Source organism: Eublepharis macularius, chromosome 18 (genome assembly GCF_028583425.1).
Source record: "Eublepharis macularius isolate TG4126 chromosome 18, MPM_Emac_v1.0, whole genome shotgun sequence".
NCBI classification, from domain to species: domain Eukaryota; kingdom Metazoa; phylum Chordata; class Lepidosauria; order Squamata; family Eublepharidae; genus Eublepharis; species Eublepharis macularius.
In genome coordinates, this window is record NC_072807.1 from 2422810 (window position 1) to 2442746 (window position 19937).

The 19937-nt window shown below is 46.1% G+C and overlaps 1 protein-coding gene across 1 annotated transcript in view; it reads left to right on the forward strand.

Annotated features, from left to right (window-relative positions):
- The window catches only part of LOC129345694 (uncharacterized), a 79395-nt gene that overhangs the window by 19430 nt on the left and 40028 nt on the right, over nt 1–19937 (forward strand). The window contains exons 2-6 of the mRNA XM_055002919.1: nt 7897–7985; nt 11455–11636; nt 11739–11856; nt 12193–12438; nt 18292–18576. Coding sequence (XP_054858894.1) covers nt 7943–7985; nt 11455–11636; nt 11739–11856; nt 12193–12438; nt 18292–18576 — 874 coding nt within the window. The 5' untranslated portion in view covers nt 7897–7942. The remainder of the gene's footprint in view (nt 1–7896; nt 7986–11454; nt 11637–11738; nt 11857–12192; nt 12439–18291; nt 18577–19937) is intronic.

Below are 19937 nucleotides of genomic sequence, written 5' to 3' on the forward strand. Positions count from 1 at the left end.
TTCTGTGGAAATAGCAAGCAGATTGTTTTCCAGTTGCCCTGGGGGGGGGGTGTGGTCTGGGGAGAAGAACCCCACAGGAAGGCCTGGCTCTCTGAGACAGCAGGACCTCTTTATCAGCTCCCAGCAGGCCTGAGAACAAAACCTCAGCCACAAACAAGAGCGAGAGCAGAGCCAACCACAAGCCCAAGGAGGAGGGCTGAGAGAGGCAGCGAAAAGGAAGTGCACAGGTGCACACCTGACAAAAGGCCATGTTTATACAACCCTCCCACAAACACGTAATCCACGAAGCTGTTATTTCTTTGTAAACTATGAAGCAAGCTTGATACCTGTGGGGTTATAGGTCATTTTTTAAAAAGGCTGTCCTCTTGCACCCTTAAAAGGGACTGGTTTGCTCCCTGAAGTGGAGGCCAAAGAATATTTACTCAGGGGATCGGTGAGCCGGCATCTCGCACAGCTTCCAGTGATTTAAGGCCGCTTGTGGGTCACACAACCCTGACATGCTCATATTGGGAAAGGGAACTGCTCAGGGGCATAGCTCATGCTGTGCACCCCTGAAATATTTTTAGAGGCACCAGATATAAATTAGGGTTCCTATAGTCAAATCCTCCAAATGCAGGCAGCTAAATCAGGGTTGCTAACATCCAGGCGGAGCCTGGAGATGTCTGTGAATTAGACTGGCTCTCTAGACTACAAGATCCATTTCAGTTCAGGGGAATTCGTGTGAGGAAGAGGAGGCTGAAGTCTCCCCCCCCCACAGTATGTCCCCTGTCACTTGAGAACTTTAGTTCCCCATCTACCATTAGTCTTTAAGGGTCATTTAGGGTTGCCCAGGACCCTCTAACCCCTGGGCGGGAGGTAGGGTTGCCAGCTCCAAGTTGAAAATTCCTGGAGATCTGGGAGGTGAAACCTGGAGAAACCTGGAGAAAGTGGGGTTTGGGGAGGGGAAGGACCTTGGCATAGCATAATTCCATAGCGTCTACCCCCCAAAGTAGCCATTTTCTCCAGGTGAACTGATCTCTGTGGCCTGGAGACCGGTTGTAATTCAAGGAGATCTCCAGCCACTACCTGGAGGCTCCACAACAAACAAACAATTCCGGGAATATGTATATAACTATCAATTTTTATATTTTTATATGGTGCAAAAGTGCAAAGTGCAAAATATGGTGCATAAATATATACAATAGTAATAAATATACAATAAATACAATAAAATTCTGATCTCTCTGTCTCAACACGCAATAAATATAATAAATATAATAAAGATACAAAATGCCAATGGTTATGAAATATATTTTCCAAGGAAGCAATGTCCATAGGCTAATTAAGTTGAAAATGTAGCAGCATGCAGATTTCCTCAAATAGAGCTCCAATGCAGATGTGTGGGAGGCATAAGGTGGGGAGTTCCAGTCCAAACTGCAAATAAGTCCACAAGTGCCGACGGGATTATGCGTGCATATTTATACAATTCCCGTTTCGTATAACATACTTCTTCATGGGCACAATAACTATGGACTGTGAACAAGAGTAAAACATAGTCAATTGCTAACTCGCCAAACATAGAGAACTCTGTATACACATTCCATCTACTCACCAGCCCCCACTTCACCGGTAGCTCCAGTACTGCTGCTTATGCCATTCTGATTCAATTTCAAAAAGCATGAATTGACAGACAGAAATCATACATAGGAGAGGACTCTCTTAATCCCAAAGCAATAATTGGATGATTGGCCAAATTACAATGAAACAAGCAACAATTACATAACAGCACAAACCTCAACACCACTTAGATCCCTTTCCGGTTTTAAAGAGACAAGTAATGTAGAATGCACCCTCAGCAAGGCAATACAGTCTATAACCCCCAATGGGTAGGGCAACGCCGGGCATCCACTAACCCAAAAAGCATGAGTAATCCACTTCACTATTGAGACCTCCTGGTGCCAAACTCCGTATTTTAAAGATCCACCTAGACTCTAGTTGCAACAGTTTCCTGGGGCCTCTTAAAATTAGACACGTCCTCTTAAAATTAGAGTGCAGGAACATATAACTAGAATCCGTAATCAGGTAAGAGAGGCACCATTAGTCCAACATTTCTTGAGTTTTCAGCATAACCCTAGAGACCTTAGGGTAACAGTGGTTGATATGATTCGGGAGGGGGTTCAGGATGGCCCCATCCTGAACCCATTTGGTAAGCTGGTTTGTGCTGTTTATTTATTTACTTTATTTATAGCTCATCTTTCTTGCTGAGACTCCAAGTGACTTACAGAATTTTTTTAAAAAAACAACAATGCAATCATACAGCGTCAGATCTCATGAATAATGCAATAGGACTAGAATTGCAAAACTAGAAGAAAATGCAAACAGTGCAGATTACAGAATAAAAGGAAGGGGGGAAACAATGCAGTCCTACCTCATAAGACATCCAAAGCACTGTGAACAGGAATACAAAATCAGAAGACAATGTGACTGCAGGGTGTACCATCGACAATGCAGAAAGTGGGGTTACAAAGGCAGTAAAAGCCAGACGATACCTAGAATAAGCATAGCAGTAGATTGGTATGCAGCAAACAGATGCGAATTTCACCACACATCTGTACTGGGAAGAATGCCCAGGCAGCCAAGGAATGGAGAGCCTGTCCACATCACTCAAGGTGTAACCAAACATTCCATGGTCGTCTGGCTGCCCCTGGCCCATGTTCTTCCCCGCCCCCCACCCGCCCCCATGCATCTCCACTACAATGTCTAGGAAGAGAGAGAGCTGACATGATGTCATCCTACTCTGTATTTTCCTGCTTCTTGCACGCCCATTCATTGGCTGCTGCTTCTATAGCTGCAAAGGATGATGTCACATCAAATGTTGTTCATTTTGGCTGCATCTCAGTGTCTTTGAATCTTATACGATTGTTTTTTCATCACTGAACTCTGTCTTAGAGGGAGGTAAAATGCCTAGATGATGAACTCTGTCTTAGAGGGAGGCAGGGCTTTTCTTCTGGGAAAAGAGGTGGTGGAACTCAGAGGGTTGCCCTCGGAGAAAATGGTCACATGGCTGGTGGCCCCGCCCCCTGATCTCCAGACAGAGGGGAGTTGAGATTGCCAAGAGCAATCTCAACTCCCCTCTGTCTGGCGATCAGGGGGCGGGGCCACCAGCCATGTGACCATTTTCAAGAGGTTCCGGAACTCCGTTCCACCGCGTTCCTGCTGAAAAAAAGACCTGGAGGGAGGTAAAATGCCAGAGACGTGGAAGGAAGTCAACATAACACTTATACCAAAAGAAGGTCAAGACCAGGCATTGACAAGAAATTACAGGCCAATATCATTACTAAAAAATGACTATAAGCTGTTTACAACAATCTTGACGGGAAGACTTAAAAGTATCCTACAGGACATTATTCATGAAGACCAAAGTGGATTTTTACCTAAGAGGCAGCTGAAGAACAATGTAAGAATAGTATTGGATATTCTGGAGTACTTGGAAAAACTTAATGAAAGACAAGCTGCTTTGATCTTCCTAGATGCTGAGAAGACCTTTGATATATAAATTGGAAATTTTTGTTTAAGATCTTGGAAGATACGGATTTTGGAGACAATTTTATAAAATGGACTAAGTCGATCTATACATCCCAGACAGCACGGATAGTTGTTAATGGAGAGTTAACCAAACCATGTGGAATACAAAGAGTTACAAGAGAAGGTTGCCCATTGTCACCCTTGTTATTTATACTGGTGCTTGAAGTTCTGAACAGGGGTATAAGGCAAGATGAGAGAATTCGAGGTTTAAAGGTGAAACAGGAGAATTATAAGTTAAGAGCCTTTGTGGATGAGGACCCTTTAAAGGGAATTGAACCCTTAATGACAAGATTGAAAGAATTTGGTGTAGTGGCTGGTTTTAAGGTTAATAAACAGAAGACCAGAGTGTTAACTAAAAATATGAAAATACAGGACCAAATGAAACTGGAGAGCAAAACAGGGTTTAAAATTGAGAAAATTGAGTAAAATACTTGGGTATTACTCTATCAAATATGAATTGTATGTTATTCCAAAATAATTATATTAAGACTTGGAATGAAATTAAAAGGGATGTGTTAAGATGGGATAAGATTCAATTATTGTTGATGGGAAGAATAGCTACAATTAAAATGAATGTTTTACCTAGAATGTTACTCCTATTTCAGACAATGCCAGTATTGACAACTGAGGCACCATTTAAGCAATGGCAGAAGGATATATTGAGATTTATATGGCAAGGCAAAAAAACCAAGGGTTAAACTTAAGGTTCTACAAGATACAAAGGAAAGAGGAGGTTTGGGTCTACAAGATTTGAGATTATATTTTGCAGCTAACTGTTTGGTTTGGATAAAGGAATGGATAATGTTAAAAAATAGAAGACTATTGGACCTTGAAGGGCACGACTTAAAATTTGGGTGGCATGGGTATCTATGGTTTGACAAAGTTAAGGCCAATGCAGAATTTAATAATCATTATGTAAGGCATGCCATTTTGAGAGTATGGAATAAATACAAACCTAGGTTTTGTTCAAAAATACCTCTCTGATGATCATCACAAGAAGCTCATTTTAGAAGGGAAATGGTGAGTCCAACTAAATGGTTAACTTATCATGACTTGTTGGAATTTTCTCAAGGTCAAGCTAAAATTAAATGAAGAGAGGATTTAGTAGCAGAAGGGCACGCCTGTCAGTGCTTTCCCTATACACAAATCTTGGAGAGATTTAAACTAGACAAGAGTCAATATGATTTTGAGCAATCTAAAACTGAATTTGAAATTGCACTGTGTACAAATGATGAACATGTTATTTCTAAAATGTATAAACTTCTGTTGAGGTTTGCAATAGAAGAAGAGCAAGTAAAAGAATGGATGATTAAACGGGCAAATCATTGTGGACATGACATATTAATGGAGCAATGAGAAAATATATGGACAAGGGGGTTGAAATTTACATTAAACTCTAGTATAAAAAAAATGTCTACAAGATGATGTATTGTTGGTATATGACTCCTGAAAAACTGGCCAGAATGTATAAGGATGCTTCAAATGTATGTTGGAAACATGCTAAACAATAAGGGACATTTTATCATATATGGTGGACATGTAAGAAAGCAAAGAGCTTCTGGTTGCAGATACAATAATCAATTCAGAAGATTCAGAAGAGCTGTTCCGCCAGGCGTTTGGTGATTGAAGGGGGCGGTGCCATGTCGGCCTCCCACCTTTGGGGTGGGGAAGGTTCTCCCCACCACTGCACCTTGTTAATTTGTTTTATTATTTGTATATTGATTTTAGTTTTTGTTTTTATCAATTTTAACTGTTCACCGCCCAGAGCCCCTGGGATGGGCGGTATATAAATTGAATAAATAAAATAAATAAATAAAATAATTTTAAAGATTAAAATCCAGTTGAAACAAGAGACTTTTTTGTTGGGAATAACGGACAGCCAGTTGGAAAGAAGCTTTGGAACTTTGTTTTTATATTTGATTACGGCAGCAAGAGTACTCTATGCACAAAAGTGGAAAACTCCAACATTGCCTTCAGTGGAGGAATGGTGGATAAAAGTTTTGGAGTTTGTGTCAATAGCAAAACTTAATTCACTGATTAGGGAAAAGACGGTTACATTTTTGACTGAATGGAAACCATTTATAGACTTTTTACATTAAATGAATAATAAAGACTTGATGACATCTGGATTTATGGATTAAGAATCATGAACAATAGAAAAAAGAGGGCTCTTGTGTTTAACAGAATAAGTGAGACTGAATATGATCCATATTCGTGGCAGAGAAAATCGGAATTCAGTCTGTAGTTTAGTTTTAGGGTTTCTTTTTCTTTTCTCTCTTTTTTTCTTTTTTCATTTGTTTATGTATTGTTAGTGTGTCTTCTTTTCAGAATGTTGTTTTTTATCTTCTGTGTTTGTTGTCTATAGCTTTTATATTATTGTTTATAGTCTAAATAAAGAAACAATTCCATTAAAAAAAATCTTGCACTATTGTTGTGTTCTGCAGTCGTTCGCAACTGTGCTTTCCTTTGTGAACAAGACATCCTAGCTGTGTGAACTGTTGCTATAGTGCAATGGTGCTTGGGGGCAGCCCGGCGCCAGGGTGTGTGGTGCCAGAGGCTAGCTGCGCGTGTGCGCCCTGGACTGCGTGATGACGTCATCACGTGATGACGTCATCACACAGTGCCACGGCTGGTGGCTGGGGCAGAGCGAGAAGGCCCCCCGTGCGGCGCATGCCACCCTGGCCGCCTGTCATCCCTGGCCCGTGGCTGCTGCGCCTGCCCAGGGGCGGGCGGCGGCGGCAGCACGGGGCTGGCTGGTGGTGGCATGGGACACATGCCTCCACCCCTGGCACCCCCTCTGGTGCCCCCTCCGGCCCCACGGCACCTACGGACCCCGCCTCACCACCTCAACGGTGGTGCCAGCCCTGCTTGGGGGGCCACTTCCTCTGATGCTGTCCAGGCTGCCAGTTAAAATCTCTTTTCCAAGCCCAGCCGCCTGTGCCTCTGCCTGCAGTGGTAATGTGGATGCCGTGTTGCCAGACTCTTGCAAAGGCGGGAGAGCCCCTGTCCATCCCCTGTTTCATGCTGCTGTGGCTGTCAGGAGAAAAATTAACTTTAAAATATTGCCATTAGCAAGTGTGACATCACTTCTGGGGAAAACCTGGAAGCATAATCAGACCTTTCTAGGAATAGCTGGAAATACTGTGGTTTTACTGTAGAGTTTCTTACTATTCCTAGAGGTATGATGTCACTTCTGGGGTTTCCTATGTGGGAGACAAGGCTTTTTAATGGGTGGTACCTTGCCTTTGGAATAGCCCTCTACACTGAGGCTTACCTGAGCCCTACCCAACCTTCAGGCACGAAGGTCCCCAGCCCAAAGGACATCCATCTGGCCTCAACCAGGGCCAGGGCTTTTTCTGCCCTGGCCCTGTCCTGGTGGAATGCTCTCCCGCTGGAGATCTGGGCCCTGCGGGTTCTGCAGGGCCTGTAAAACGGAGATGTTCCGCCGGGCCTTTGGCTGAGTGCCAGCGGGTGTCCCCCTTCTTCCATCTGAGACCACCACTTTTTCTGGGGCTGCCCCCAGCCATCTACTATGCCCATTTATGGACTCCCAAATATTTATTTAAATAGCCTGCGCCTGGACTATTTTAATGACTTTTTAAAGATTATTATTGGTTTTATGGTTTTATGATTAATTCACTGTGTTTTATGGATGTTGTTAGCCACACTGAGCCCATTTGTGGGGAGGGCAGGGTATAAATCAAATCAAATAAAAATAAATAAATAAATAATACGTTTCTTTTTATCTGAGAGGGATCCATCTTTTTTAGCTGTTTTGGTTATCTGCTTTGTTCGTCTGTTTATGAATATCGTTTTAGGGTGCTGTTTTTGTGCTCCTGGCTTTTTATTATTGATAATTGATTATTGATATTATTGATAATTCTTGCTGTTTTAAATTTTATTCTATGGTTTTAACTTTGTAAGCAAGTCTTTGGAGAGGCAGCATATGAATGTTTTCTTAATAAATAATAGTGCAATGTACAACCATCTGTGAATGGGGCTTTTGATTCCTATGAGGCATTTTTGAAGCAATTCTGGGTTTTAAAGCAGGATAAAAATCCATACTGAAAAAAACCTTCTATTGCACGCATCATACAGAAAATGCAGTGGGAGGGGAGGGAGATGGGTTGCTGGTAGCCCATCTGCCCTGAAGTCCAGTTAGTCTATCAGCTCAGCAACACAGAGGGCCAGTTTAATAAATGGTATACCATGGTAAAATTGTCACTCAATAAATGGTTGTCTGAGCTGATACAAAGCATTCTGGGGGAAAGCTAGGAATAAAGCACTGCTGATGTTATTGATATAATATTTTGGCCTTTCCCTCCTGGACAGCACTTCCAGCCTTCAGTTCCTGCATGGAAAGGGTGTACCAGCAGATATGGGCCTGAACAACATTCTCATTTCTTTTCTGCTTCACCTGGGTGAGTTCTCCTCTCTCAAGACACATACATGGTACAGCGGCAGAGTGGCTGATAAAACAGGCTTCGTGTTGTAGGCGAGATGGCTGGCTGCCACCTCTCTATCCATCAGGAATGTTTGGCTGTTTCAGAAGTAGCCGATATGAGAACCAGAAAGGTCAACGAACCCATTTGTGAGCCTGACAGCTCACAACCATAGGATCTTCCATGGCCCCTGCAGAGTCACAGACTTCAGGATACCTGTAGGATGGGCAAACTGTTAGTGAAGGAGGAAAAGCCTGGCAGAGCTGCTTGAAGTTCTAACTAGGGCAGGCAACATTTGCCTGTATCCCCAGGAAGAAAAAAACCAAACCCTATATTACACAGTGGAAGGAGGAAGTGACAAAAGGCATTACACAGGAGGAAACTGATCCTGTATACCTGAGACAGCAGAAGGTGTTGACTTTCCAAGGTAGGGAGGGAGAAGGAGAGCTATGAAAATGAGGGACCTCTAGCGAAGGAGCCTGGTGCTTTGTGTACCATGTGGAAAGGAGGCTGGAGGACTCTGGGAGGGGAAGCCATGTGGACAGAAACTGAAGCCATAGCTGGTGGAACTGCGGCATCTAACTGGTTTGAGACTACTTTTCCCTACAACTTCCACTAAGTTTACTTGCCCCATGATAACCTGAGACCCAGACCTGCCTACTGTTAAAGTACAACTAAATAATGGATCTTTATTCTTCTTTATAAGACAATGACAGCTTCATTGGGGCCATGTTTGGTGGAGAGGGGGTGATTCACCATTCCTCCTTTGAATAGTTTTGATATTAGGAAACAGGCCATCTCTGTTGTTGTTAGTCCTTTAAAGGAAAAAGACAGACGTCTGTCATCGGCCTATCTTTTTCCTTTTCCGAACACTAACAGTTTCAATTAGAAAAACATAAAGGGGGAGGTTGAAGGCTTAAACCTCCGCTTACTGTGCTGCTTTGATCCGAATTTGGATTGCAATCCTGCCTTAAACAACACTAGGAAGTTCCTGTCACAAACCTTCCAGCATCTCATCTGTCTTGATCATCTGATTATTAATATTTTTAAAATGCAGGAAACATGGTATCCCATACACTGAGATACCCTGTTGTTGTGTCTTACAAGCTTAACAGTCCTACACAAACAGTTCTTCCCCCGAAATGTATACCTTTGAAGAGACTTGCCAAATGCTACAATTTGCTTTAGGCTGATCCTGCACTGGGCAGGGGGTTGGACTAGATGGTCTGTATGGCCCCTTCCAACTCTATGATTCTATGATTCTAATTTGAGCTTGTCAGGGCTTGTGGCAGCCACTGCTGGGCGGGGCACCAGTATGTCAGGTCCTGACATCAAAGGGGTGTCAGGGATGCTGCAGGACCCTGCTCTGTAGAAGGAGGGGCGGTATACATCACCCAGACTCCCTCTCAGTCCACTCGCTGGCCTGCTCAACCTGCACCACTCATCCCCTTTGATCTCCGCCATCTCCTCCTCCATCAACTTTCCTCCTTGCCTCCACTCTTGCTCCGCTCCAACTCCACTCCATCACTCATACTCAACCCACCTGACCCTGTGGGTGGGCTTCCCTTTTATCCCTTCAGCCTAGCCATGCTCCACCTGCCAACCACGCCCTCCTTCTGCCTTCCACCCATGGCCCTAGCTGGCCTAGGCAGCTGCACCTGTGCTCGTTTGGTTGGAAGCCCTGGGCTGGTCCACCTGTGCCTCGTTGGCTGGCTGTCCAGCCTCCTTGGCTGAACTGACGGCAGGCACAGCTGAGCCTCCCTGGCTAGCTGTCCATCTCCTCCCACAGAATGCCTCAGGCAGCTCCCTGGGCTATGTTACTGCTTTCCAGCTAGGCTGCAGTCTGGGGCGTGGCTCTGAGCTCCTGCGGCTGCTTCTCCTCCCTGGCTGGTAAGGCTTCAGCTTGGCCAGCTGCTGGCTGCCTGTCCCCACTGTCTTGGCCCTCTCTGTCTGCTCTACCCCCCTCTGGGGTGCCCCCATTCTCCCTACCTGGCCCCCTGGACTCCCACTGGAGGGTGGGACTAGCTGGCCTCCACCTGCCCCTTCTAACCCTCTGAGGCTTGGGAGCTTCTTCCCCTCCCCCCAGTGTAGGCAGGTTCTGGCCCTGGTTGACTGCTGGGATGGCTGGACAGCTGTCTCCCAGCTGCCTCCCATCGCTTCCTCCCGGCAAGTCTGGGGGCTGTGCCTCAGACCCGGACAGAGCTATTTGAAACTCATTTTGTTATAAGTCTTATAGTCAAAGATATTTTCACCAGGAAGTAAATGGAGAAAAGACGTCTTCAGAAGAATTCAACAGGAGAACAAATTAGAACAGAAAACACCAAAAGAGCATATAACTAGCAACAAGACTTGGCAAGGTGTCTCAACTGATTGCTATTGCACTATGATAGAGGACTATCCAGCCATGTGTGGGTGTGGCTAGATGTGATGTGTGAACTGGGTATGAACAAACAAATCTGTGATCATTCAATGTAGTTCAGGCCTCCCCGCCCCCCCCCCCCCCAATAGCGTGTGATATTAAACCAGTCTTTTGGGCATGGTCATTATTTTCTGCATTGGTACTGTGAGAAAAGCTGCAGAATGCTGAGGCAGGCTCCAGGCACACTGATCTTCAGCTTCTCCAGTGGCTTCCCAAATTGCTTGTTCATCTTTTCTTCAGAGCTCCTCAAAATGCATTACCCAGTGGCAGGAGGCTTTTGTGTGTGCTGGATAGGGCTGCGAGACCCCCGGTAGGGGCGGGGGATCCCCGCCCCGACCCTGCCACCCCCGCCCCTCCCTACCTGGCCGGTGGGGGTGTGTGCACCTTCCATGCGGGCCCCCCCTGCGGTGCTATGCACCCCTGCGCACAGCAACTGCCAGGATCAGGCCTGTTTTGGCCTGGATCAGGGCCCCTGTAGAGCGCGGGAGCGTTCCTGCACTCCGCAGGGGCCCACAGCGGGCCCGATCCGTGCCCAAACGGGCCCAATCCATGCCCATCTTGGTGCAGATCGGGTCCGTTTCGGCACAGATCGGGCCCATTTTGGCACAGATTGGGCCCGTTGTGGCCCCCTGTGGAGTGCAGGAACGCTCCCACGCTCCACAGGGGCCCACAATGGGCCCGATCCATGCCCAAACAGGCTGCGTGGTGATGTCACTGACGTCATCACGCTTGCAGAAGTGTGCACACGCGCACTCTGCATGCGCATCCCCCCCCCCCCGGTAAGAGCCAGGCCCCAATCTCCCGCTGGGAGATCGAGGGGGCCTGACAACCCTAGCGCTGGACCTTCTGAAAGAATCTAGGGCAGTTTTTTACATCAGAGGAAATGAAAACCAAGGAAGTTTTTAAAAACACCATGAAACAGAGAGATGGAACAGTGTAGTGTCGTGTCAAAGGGCCTGGAAAACCAAGATTCTAATGTAATTGACCTCCTTTGGCTTTTTCATTTTTAAAAGTCTGTCTGTCTCTCAGGAGTGCTGCTTCCCGTGACTGCGGACCAACATGCTTATGCCATCGCTGGCAAGCCTTTTACCCTTTCTTGTCCTGATGCTGGAAAAAACCAAAATCCAGGCACTGTGATATGGAAACACAATGGGACAAAAGTTCTTAACTATATGAAAGGGAGACCTTGGAAAGGTAAATCCAGCTTATACATTTCACACACATCCAGCCCATGGAGGAGATGTACATACTTTTCCTGAGGAGTCTCATCTCCTTATATTACCATTTTCTTCACAGTTAACCTCTCAAGCAACAAATACAAAGGTACAGATAATGGGGAATTCTCCTTAGAAATGCCAGAAGCAGAGGAAGGCCTTTATACCTGTGCTGTTGATGGAAGAGAGACAAATATTCACCTTCGGTTTTTGAAAGGTAAGGGATGTTGGGATCTCTTTGTGGCTATTAGCCGTAGTGACTGAAGGGAACCTCCCCATGCAGAGGCAGTCAACCTCTCAATCCCACTGCCAGAAGGCAACTTCAGGGGGAGGCCTCAGCCTCTGTGGCCTGTTGTTGGCCCTCCGGACTAACTGGCTGGCCGCTGTGTGGGGCAGGTTGCGGGGCTAGATGGACCCTTGCTCTGATCCAGCTGGGCTCTTCTTATGGTGGGATGGGAAGGAAGGAAAAGGAAATGCCGAGTCCTCTTTCATATTCCAGTTTCTGGAGAGGAGGGTAAGGGTAAGGGGCTCACGGCCTTTCTTCCCTTCACAGTGACGGGCTCTCCAGAAGGATCTCTCCTGCAAGGTGAGAGCCTAGAGCTGCAGCTGCATCCTGCTAGTTTGGAACAAGTCACAATCGAATGGATTAGCCCCCGCCATGAGAGGGGCAACCCACCGCATTGGACTCTAATGGACAACAATCAGAGGCTGCGAATTAAAGAGCTTCATGTTCAGGATGACGGGATCTGGAAATGTTCCGTCCTCGGGCTGGTGATCCCCTACAAAGTCACGGTCATAGGTAGGAAAAGCCGTTGATGTAAGTCATTGGTACCCAGATGGCAGGGAAATGAGGTTAGAGGAATCAGTCCCTGTCCCTGTATTCTGAATCCACTAAGGGCCAAGCTACAAGAGACGAATGACACTTGAACGGCAAGTGAACAGACTCACATGTATTCCTCCCTGTTCACTTGCACTCCACTTGCCTGTTCACTTGCGCTCCACTTGCCCTCCACTCGATCACGGAGGGCAAGTGGAGCGCAAGTGAACAGGGAGGAATACATGTGAGTCTGTTCACTTGCCATTCAAGTGTCATTCGTCACTTGTAGCTTGGCCCTTTGTGATGCCGATGCTCCTAATCCAAAGGGGTGTGTGTACCAGTGGCTCTTCCTTGCTGGTATTGAGTTTCTTGACTCTTAAATCTCCTATTCACACATTACAAAGTCCACATGTTCACCGTGGGTCTTGTTGACTAATAAGCTGTGATAAAGCTATGCTGAGAATTTAATTCCCAAGAAAGAGGGAAAAAACTGATAGAAGAAGAGAGGCAGGACAGCGACCAGCAAGGGCACTGCACTATATATGTTTCAAAGGTCAAGCACAGTGTTAAGGCACACAACAGTAAAGTTAGCATGCATTTCATGAAGCACAAATTATGGCTGTGAAAATCTAGAACGGGAGAGCTAGCTGGGACTGGCTTCATGGGGGTATCACTGGTTATTTGTTGTGGGATCTGTTAAAATGAAAATGTTAATGTTAAGAGACAAGCAGTAAATTTACAGTGGCATCCTAAACAGAAGAGCAAGATTCAGATCCAGTAGCATCTTAAAGACCAACTGTGCTACTGGACCTGAATCTTCTACGACATAGCAACACAGCTACTCACTTGAAACTATGCTAAACAGAGTTATACCTTTCTAAACCCATTGAAGTCAATGGTAGGAGTCCCGTCCAGCCTGTAGAGGCAGGATATTCCCCAACTTCTGCTCCCACTACAGACTGGTGTTGGGAGAAACTTCTAGGAATTGTTGGAAACTCTATGGTAAAACCACTGCCTGGAAACCATAGTCAATGGGCTTAGAAGAGTGAAACTTTGTTTAGGGTGACACTGCTTAAGGTGCAACAATAGAGGCATTGTTGCCTGTGGGCCTGCCATTTTGTTGATCCTCCCATAAGCACTCTTGGATTTTTGAGAAAGGGCACTGGGTTTCACCTAAACTGGGAGCCAGTTTGGTATAGTGATTAACAGTGGCAAGACTCTAATCTGGAGAGCCGGGTTTGATTCCTCACTTCTCCATTTGAAGCCAGCAGGGTAACCTTGGGTCAGTCACAGCTCTGTCAGAGCTCTCTCAGCCCCACCCACCTCACAGGGTGATTGTTGTGGGGATAATAACAACACACTTTGTAAACCGCTCTGATTGGGCATGAAGTTGTCCTGAAGGGCGGTATATAAATCAAATAGAGGTGATCACAAAAGGTTGAACAGTTTCAAGCTGAGCATTCTACCAAAGTGGGCAATGTATCCTGGTTGTTAGAAGCTCTGAGCTGGCACCAGCAGATGATGCTAATGCAAAGACAGAGTGCATTTCCTGATGTCTTCTGTGGACAATCCAGCTTGCAACAGTTCCCTTAGGCTGTTTCAAGCCCTAGGAAGGGGAAAGGCTGGAACAGCAGAGTCCTTGTCCTTTCTTTCCAGTTCCAGCTTTTCAAGCAGCATGGATGGGAGGCATTTGAGAGCCAGTGTGGTGTAGTGATTATAGGATCAGCCTAGGATCTGGAAGACGCAGCTTCACATCCCCACTCAAGCTTGCATGGTGATGTTGAGCCAGTCACATCTAGGGGTGTCAGGCCAAGCCAAGCCTGACAACTGGTGCTAGGGTTGGTAGTGGCAGAGTCGCCAGGTCCCCCCAGCAACTGGTGGGGGTGAGGGGAAACTTTACATCACCAGCAACACACTGTCACTCCCATGCACCCAGAAGTGACATCAGCATGTTACCAGGGGACCCTGGGGATACCCTAGCATACGTGGGCAAAATCCTATGATTAAACCATAGAGCTTTTCCCAGTTGCTAGAGTGTCCTCAGATTCCCCCAGTGATGAATTGATGTCAATTCCAGGCACACAGGAAGTGACATCAGTGTGTCAGGACCCTGGCGATGTCCCCCCTACTTGATTCCCATCTCTTCTTTCCCTGCTGGCCAGCTGACTGGCAGTAGGAAACCTCAGTCAGCATCAGTGGATCCACCGCCCCAACCAGCAGAAGTTTGATGGGCGGGGACATGGTAGGGGGCAGCATCACCAGCATGACAACTTCACTTTCGGGGAAAATGTGGAAGTGACAGCAGATAGTTCTAGAAATCACTAGAAATAAAACCATCAAGTTTCCAGTGATTCCTAGACTACCCACCACCATTTCTGGATTTTCCCCAGAAGTAACAACACTGGAGGTTTTTTAAAAATTTCACCAACACCACTTGGAACAGCAACAGGAAAAGAGAGCTTGGGGTTGGGGCGGGGGGAGGCTCCACTCTGCTGGATCTATTTGCCTGGGTTGTTGTGAGGGTAAGATAGAGGAGAAGAGAACAATGAGGCTGCTTTTGGCCTCACTTGGAGAAAGGCAGAGTATAAGTGAAACAGACAAATAAATACAGGAAGTCTCCAGTTTGGGAAATAACACACAAGAAAGAGTTAAAACCTCCACTTCCTCAGCACTACAGCCCCAATGCATACCAGCTTCCCCACCTGTCAATCAGTGACTGCTGTTTGCAGCTAACTGACCTCTGGGGTCCAAACCTGGATTCCTAGAGCCATGCTAGAGTGGCCAGGGTCTGTTCTCCACTCAACCAGGACAGCAACCCTACTCCCAGCTCAAGGTTTAAATAGACGGAGCCAGAACAACCTCATCTCCTCTGAAGGCAGCACGGGACTCATCTTGCCAGGGCTTAATTGGGCCAGAATCCTGCAAAGGTCTGAGTCCACTGGGCAATGGCCTCGCTTTAGAGTTGGTGTAAGGGCTGCAATCCTGGTACCAACTCTCGGCTGGGCTGCTTCTGTAAGGGCCTGCTGCCTCTGCTGCTCCTGGGCGGTGGCATAGTCTGGAGGGCTGATGGTCCTGGACCTGAGACAGCCCAGTTGAGGGATAGCTGGCTTTGGACCTGGAATGTCTACTGAGCCTTCTGTGACGAGCTCTCACCTGCAAGCTCTCGGCATGCAGCCATGGAAGCTAGAGGCTCTGCATCACCCAGTGGTGTGGTCTCGACTGCAGGCTCTTGTGATGTGCTCTCAGAAGCCAGGGGCTCAGAGTCTGAGAGGGAAATCCCATGTTGCTAGAGCTTCCCTGGATCCCCTGATTTGCTGAAGACAGTGAGTGGAGATACATGTTGTAAATTACCTGGAGATGCTCAAGTGCAGAATTGTACGTGTCATCCTCAATTCATGTGCAGGCTGTTGTTGCTCAGCACATATGAATTCTGCTTTCAGAATTGTGTGATTGCATCTGTAAGTGAGGCCTTCACTGCAAGAACAAGCACTGTAGACTCCTTTGACTTGCCAATTTGCATTTCTGTAAGTTGTAAGAAAGTGTCAAGATCAGCATTTCAATGAATCAATATGGGAGGTGGGGAAAACTGGAGCAGTTGAGGAGGAACCGATATTGAATGCATGAATGTATTCATGAGGAGCAAATTGAAGTGTGACTGTGCGAGTGAGTGCATGGAAAGTTGGGTGGGGGACTTAGGTACTTAGTTACGTGCATTTCCACCAGTGTTCCTGTCTTTTCTTTGCGTCTGTCTGATTCCTGTTCTGATGAGTCCGAACATGACTTAGCAGAGGTCATGACAGTACTGAACTGCTGTAGCACAGTAGTTAAGTGGTTGGACTGCAAACTGGCACTCTACTGGTTCAAATCCCACGACTGCCACGAGTTCAGTAGGTGGCCTTGGGTCAGCCACTCCTCTCAGCCCCATTCCCCCAGCTGTATTGTGGAGATAATAATAACACTAACTTGTTCACCGCTCTGGGCAAGGCACTACTCTGTCTAGAAGAGCAGTATGTAAGTGCAGTAGTTATGATGATGATGACGACAATAACAACATGAGCTTTGAAAATAGAGATTTCATTGAGTTATTAACACTAGAGGAAGTGGTTTACACGGGAAGAGCTGTGGTAGAGCAGATGGGGGAGATTGAGTGGGTGCCCCTCTAAAAATGTATGGTGGGAGTATTATTGCAAGTCAGATAAGGCAAGACGCGGCCCCCTCCAGTTTGGGAGCTAACAGTTACTGTTCTCTAAGAGTCTGTGGTTCAACAGAAACCTTTCAAAAACAAAATCCAACGGGAGGCTGCTGAATTGGAATTCATATGCAAATTTGACTCTGTCAAGCGGGGACTGAATAGAGACTATGAATGGTTATCACATTACCACAGGTAACAGATTCTCTTTACAGAGGCGTGATCTGGGGGAGCCCAGTGACGCCTGGTGTGGGCTTTCGGGGACCACAGTTCTCTTTGTCAGATGCAGCTGGCAGGGAGAGCTGTGGTCATCGAAGGCTTATACTACATAGGCATTGGATACCTTCACTGCTACAAACTGACTGCACACCAAAAGGAAATGTTTACATTTCCAAGCAAAGGAATGTTTTGATAGCCTCCATGCTAATTGCATTCTGCCTTCTTGTGATTTATGCCCCCTCCCTTTTTTCTCTCTTTCCCCCTCCTCTTCTGTATCTGCCCAGTTTTGATCAGGCATCTGACGAAGAGAACTTGATTCTCGAAAGCTTATGCTATAATAAAATTGGTTAGTCTTAAAGGTGCTACTGGACTCTTTTTGATTTTACATGTTACTAAGTACCTGGGGATGCTTAAATGCAGGATTGTATGTCCAGTCCTCAATTCATGTGCAGGCTGTTCTTGCTCAATGCATGTGAAGACCGATTTCATGGGAGGGCAAAGCGCCAATTGGCAAAGTGCCAATTCAGTTCTGTATTCCCTTTGAGAAAAAATACTGTAGGCTCCTTTGAACTGCCAATTTGCATTTCTTTAAGGTGTGAGAATGTTTCAAGATCTGCATTTCCATGAATGGATGTGGGGAAAACGGGGATACTTTTAGCAGTTGAGGAGGAACTGATATTGAATGCGTGAATGTATTCATGAGGAGCCAATTGAAGTGTGGCTGTGTGAGCGAGTGCGTGGAAAGTTGGAGGGGGGACATGTGAAATGAGGTTCACTTGAGCGTCCCTAGGTACTTAATAAGGCATAGAGAGACTCTAAGGGTGCACAGGACACTGGCGGGTTGTTTGTCTTGATCTCCTGGTGCATGGGGGTTGGGGAGCATGATTCTGATCAGAGCTATGGAAAAGGGGAAGAGGAGGTTTAAGCCTTCCTCTAGCACTTTGTTCCTTGTTGAAAACAGCCCCCCAGTGATCCAGTAACCCTTTGGGATAGATGTTCAGGAAGCTGTATCAATAATTCCGTAAACCTCTTGCTTAGATGAGTAACAACAGCTATTCTGAAAAGGGTCTAAGACACCTTCTTCATCTTCCTGCCCCCCAATTTGTCTTCAAATGATGGCTTTGCCAAACTTCACATGAGTTCTTTGATAATGCTGCAGACATTGTTCTCATTTTCCTGGCTTCCCTCTGAAGAATCTCCTCCTTGTCGGCTTCTTTGTCTTAAAAATCCCTCTAAGTGGCCTTCAGTGAAATCCTAAGCAGAGTTACTCCAGTTTAAGCCCAGTAGACTGGAGTGACTCTGCTTAGCATTTCACTGTCGATGTCAGAATGTGGCCAACAGAACTCTAAAGGGGAAAGGGAATGCTTTCTATTAATGAAGAAGATAGAAATTAACATTTAGTCTCTTCTTCTCCGTTGTGATATTAGGTTTTCTCAGCGCATCAGATAAAGAGATCTTTGCAGCCGTTAATAGCACAGTGACCTTTTCGCATGAGTTGCATTTTAACTCCCAACACAAAAATGATCTGAACATTAAGGAACAACTCCTGACTGGGAATATATCAGGAAGTCTTGTCTTTCTTGATGCCAGCGGTGACTGTGATCAGAAAAAAATACCCAATGTCCAGTTTAAGGATGCTGGATGGTACCCCTGCAGCCTCAGATTTAACCGTGGGTATTTGAACAAGACCATCCATTTGATCGTGATGGAAGGTAAGACTAAATATTCTTCCCTTTCTGTGTAGTAGCATGTGTATAATTAAGAACAGGAGATTTCTGCAGACTATGGAATCTTAAATGTATGCTTGCATTGGTCACAGGCATTAGGGATCACGAGCAAAACTGTGGCCACGGCTTCATGCGTATTTATTATTAATTTCTACCCCACCTTTCTGCCTCATATGGGCCACCAAGGCAGCCTATCTGCTCTAAACACACACAAGGGTGTGTCCAGTTCAACAGTGAACCATCGCCTTTGTGTGTGTTTAATCATTCAACACCAGACTTCCAATGATCATCCATAACTTTATTAAAGGAATTATTATTTATTACATTTATTACATTTCTAACTCGCCCTTCCCACAAGTGGGCTCAGGGCGAGGTACAGCAGTTATAAAAATATAATACAAATATTAAAACAATTCATAAAACAACAGTTCATCATAAAATCAATAAACAGATGATAACTGTCCCAAGATGGGGTCAATTCCAGATTCCTGCCCATCAGCATACAGGGGGAAGGAAGCGGACAGATAATGTCCTGCAACCCATACGTGGGTCAGCTAATGAACAGGCACTACATAGCCCCGTGCTGTACCCATATGTTGGGCAGCCGGCCGGTGGACACTCTATAACCCCACTCTTAGTGGGAGGCTGGTGGGAGGCTCAGTGAGGATCTCATGCTGGCCTCAACCACACGCCTGGTGGAACATCTCCGTCTTACAGGCCCGCCGGAATGATAGAAGATCCTGACGGGCCCAGGTGTCCTCAGACAGAGAGTTCCACCAGGTTGGGGCCAGGACCGAAAAGGCCCTGGCCCTGGTTGAGGCCAACCAAGCCTCCCCCGGGCCAGGGACCAACAGCAGATGTTGCTTCTCAACAACAAAGTATCGATCAGTGCAGAAGTTTAAGACCACACTTATAGCAACAGCAATAGAATTCCAGGCTTTCCATACATTCAGACGGCTGGTCAATGGACAGGATGGACAGGGTCACACCCCTCTTCCCGAGCCAAAAGGAGGGCCACAAACCCTTAAGAGATGGCCGGTCATTTCACAGTGATTCCCTGCTACCATCTTCCTTCTTGCTCTTCTTCCTACATCTCATTCTCAGCTAGAATTAGCTAATTAAGGAAGGTTCTTCATTTAGCTGATCTTGATGGCAATTTGCTATTGATCTGAGCTAGGGCTACTAACTGGTAAAGAATTTTCATTGCTCACTTCAAAACTGATTAAAAGGGTTACCAACTCCTGAACAACAGAGAGTCCCCAAGGCAAGGGCCAGAAGATCAAGGGTGGAGCCCAGAAGAGTTGAGCAGAAGAGCCAGTAGGCAAAAGGAGTGGGGGTCCATGCAG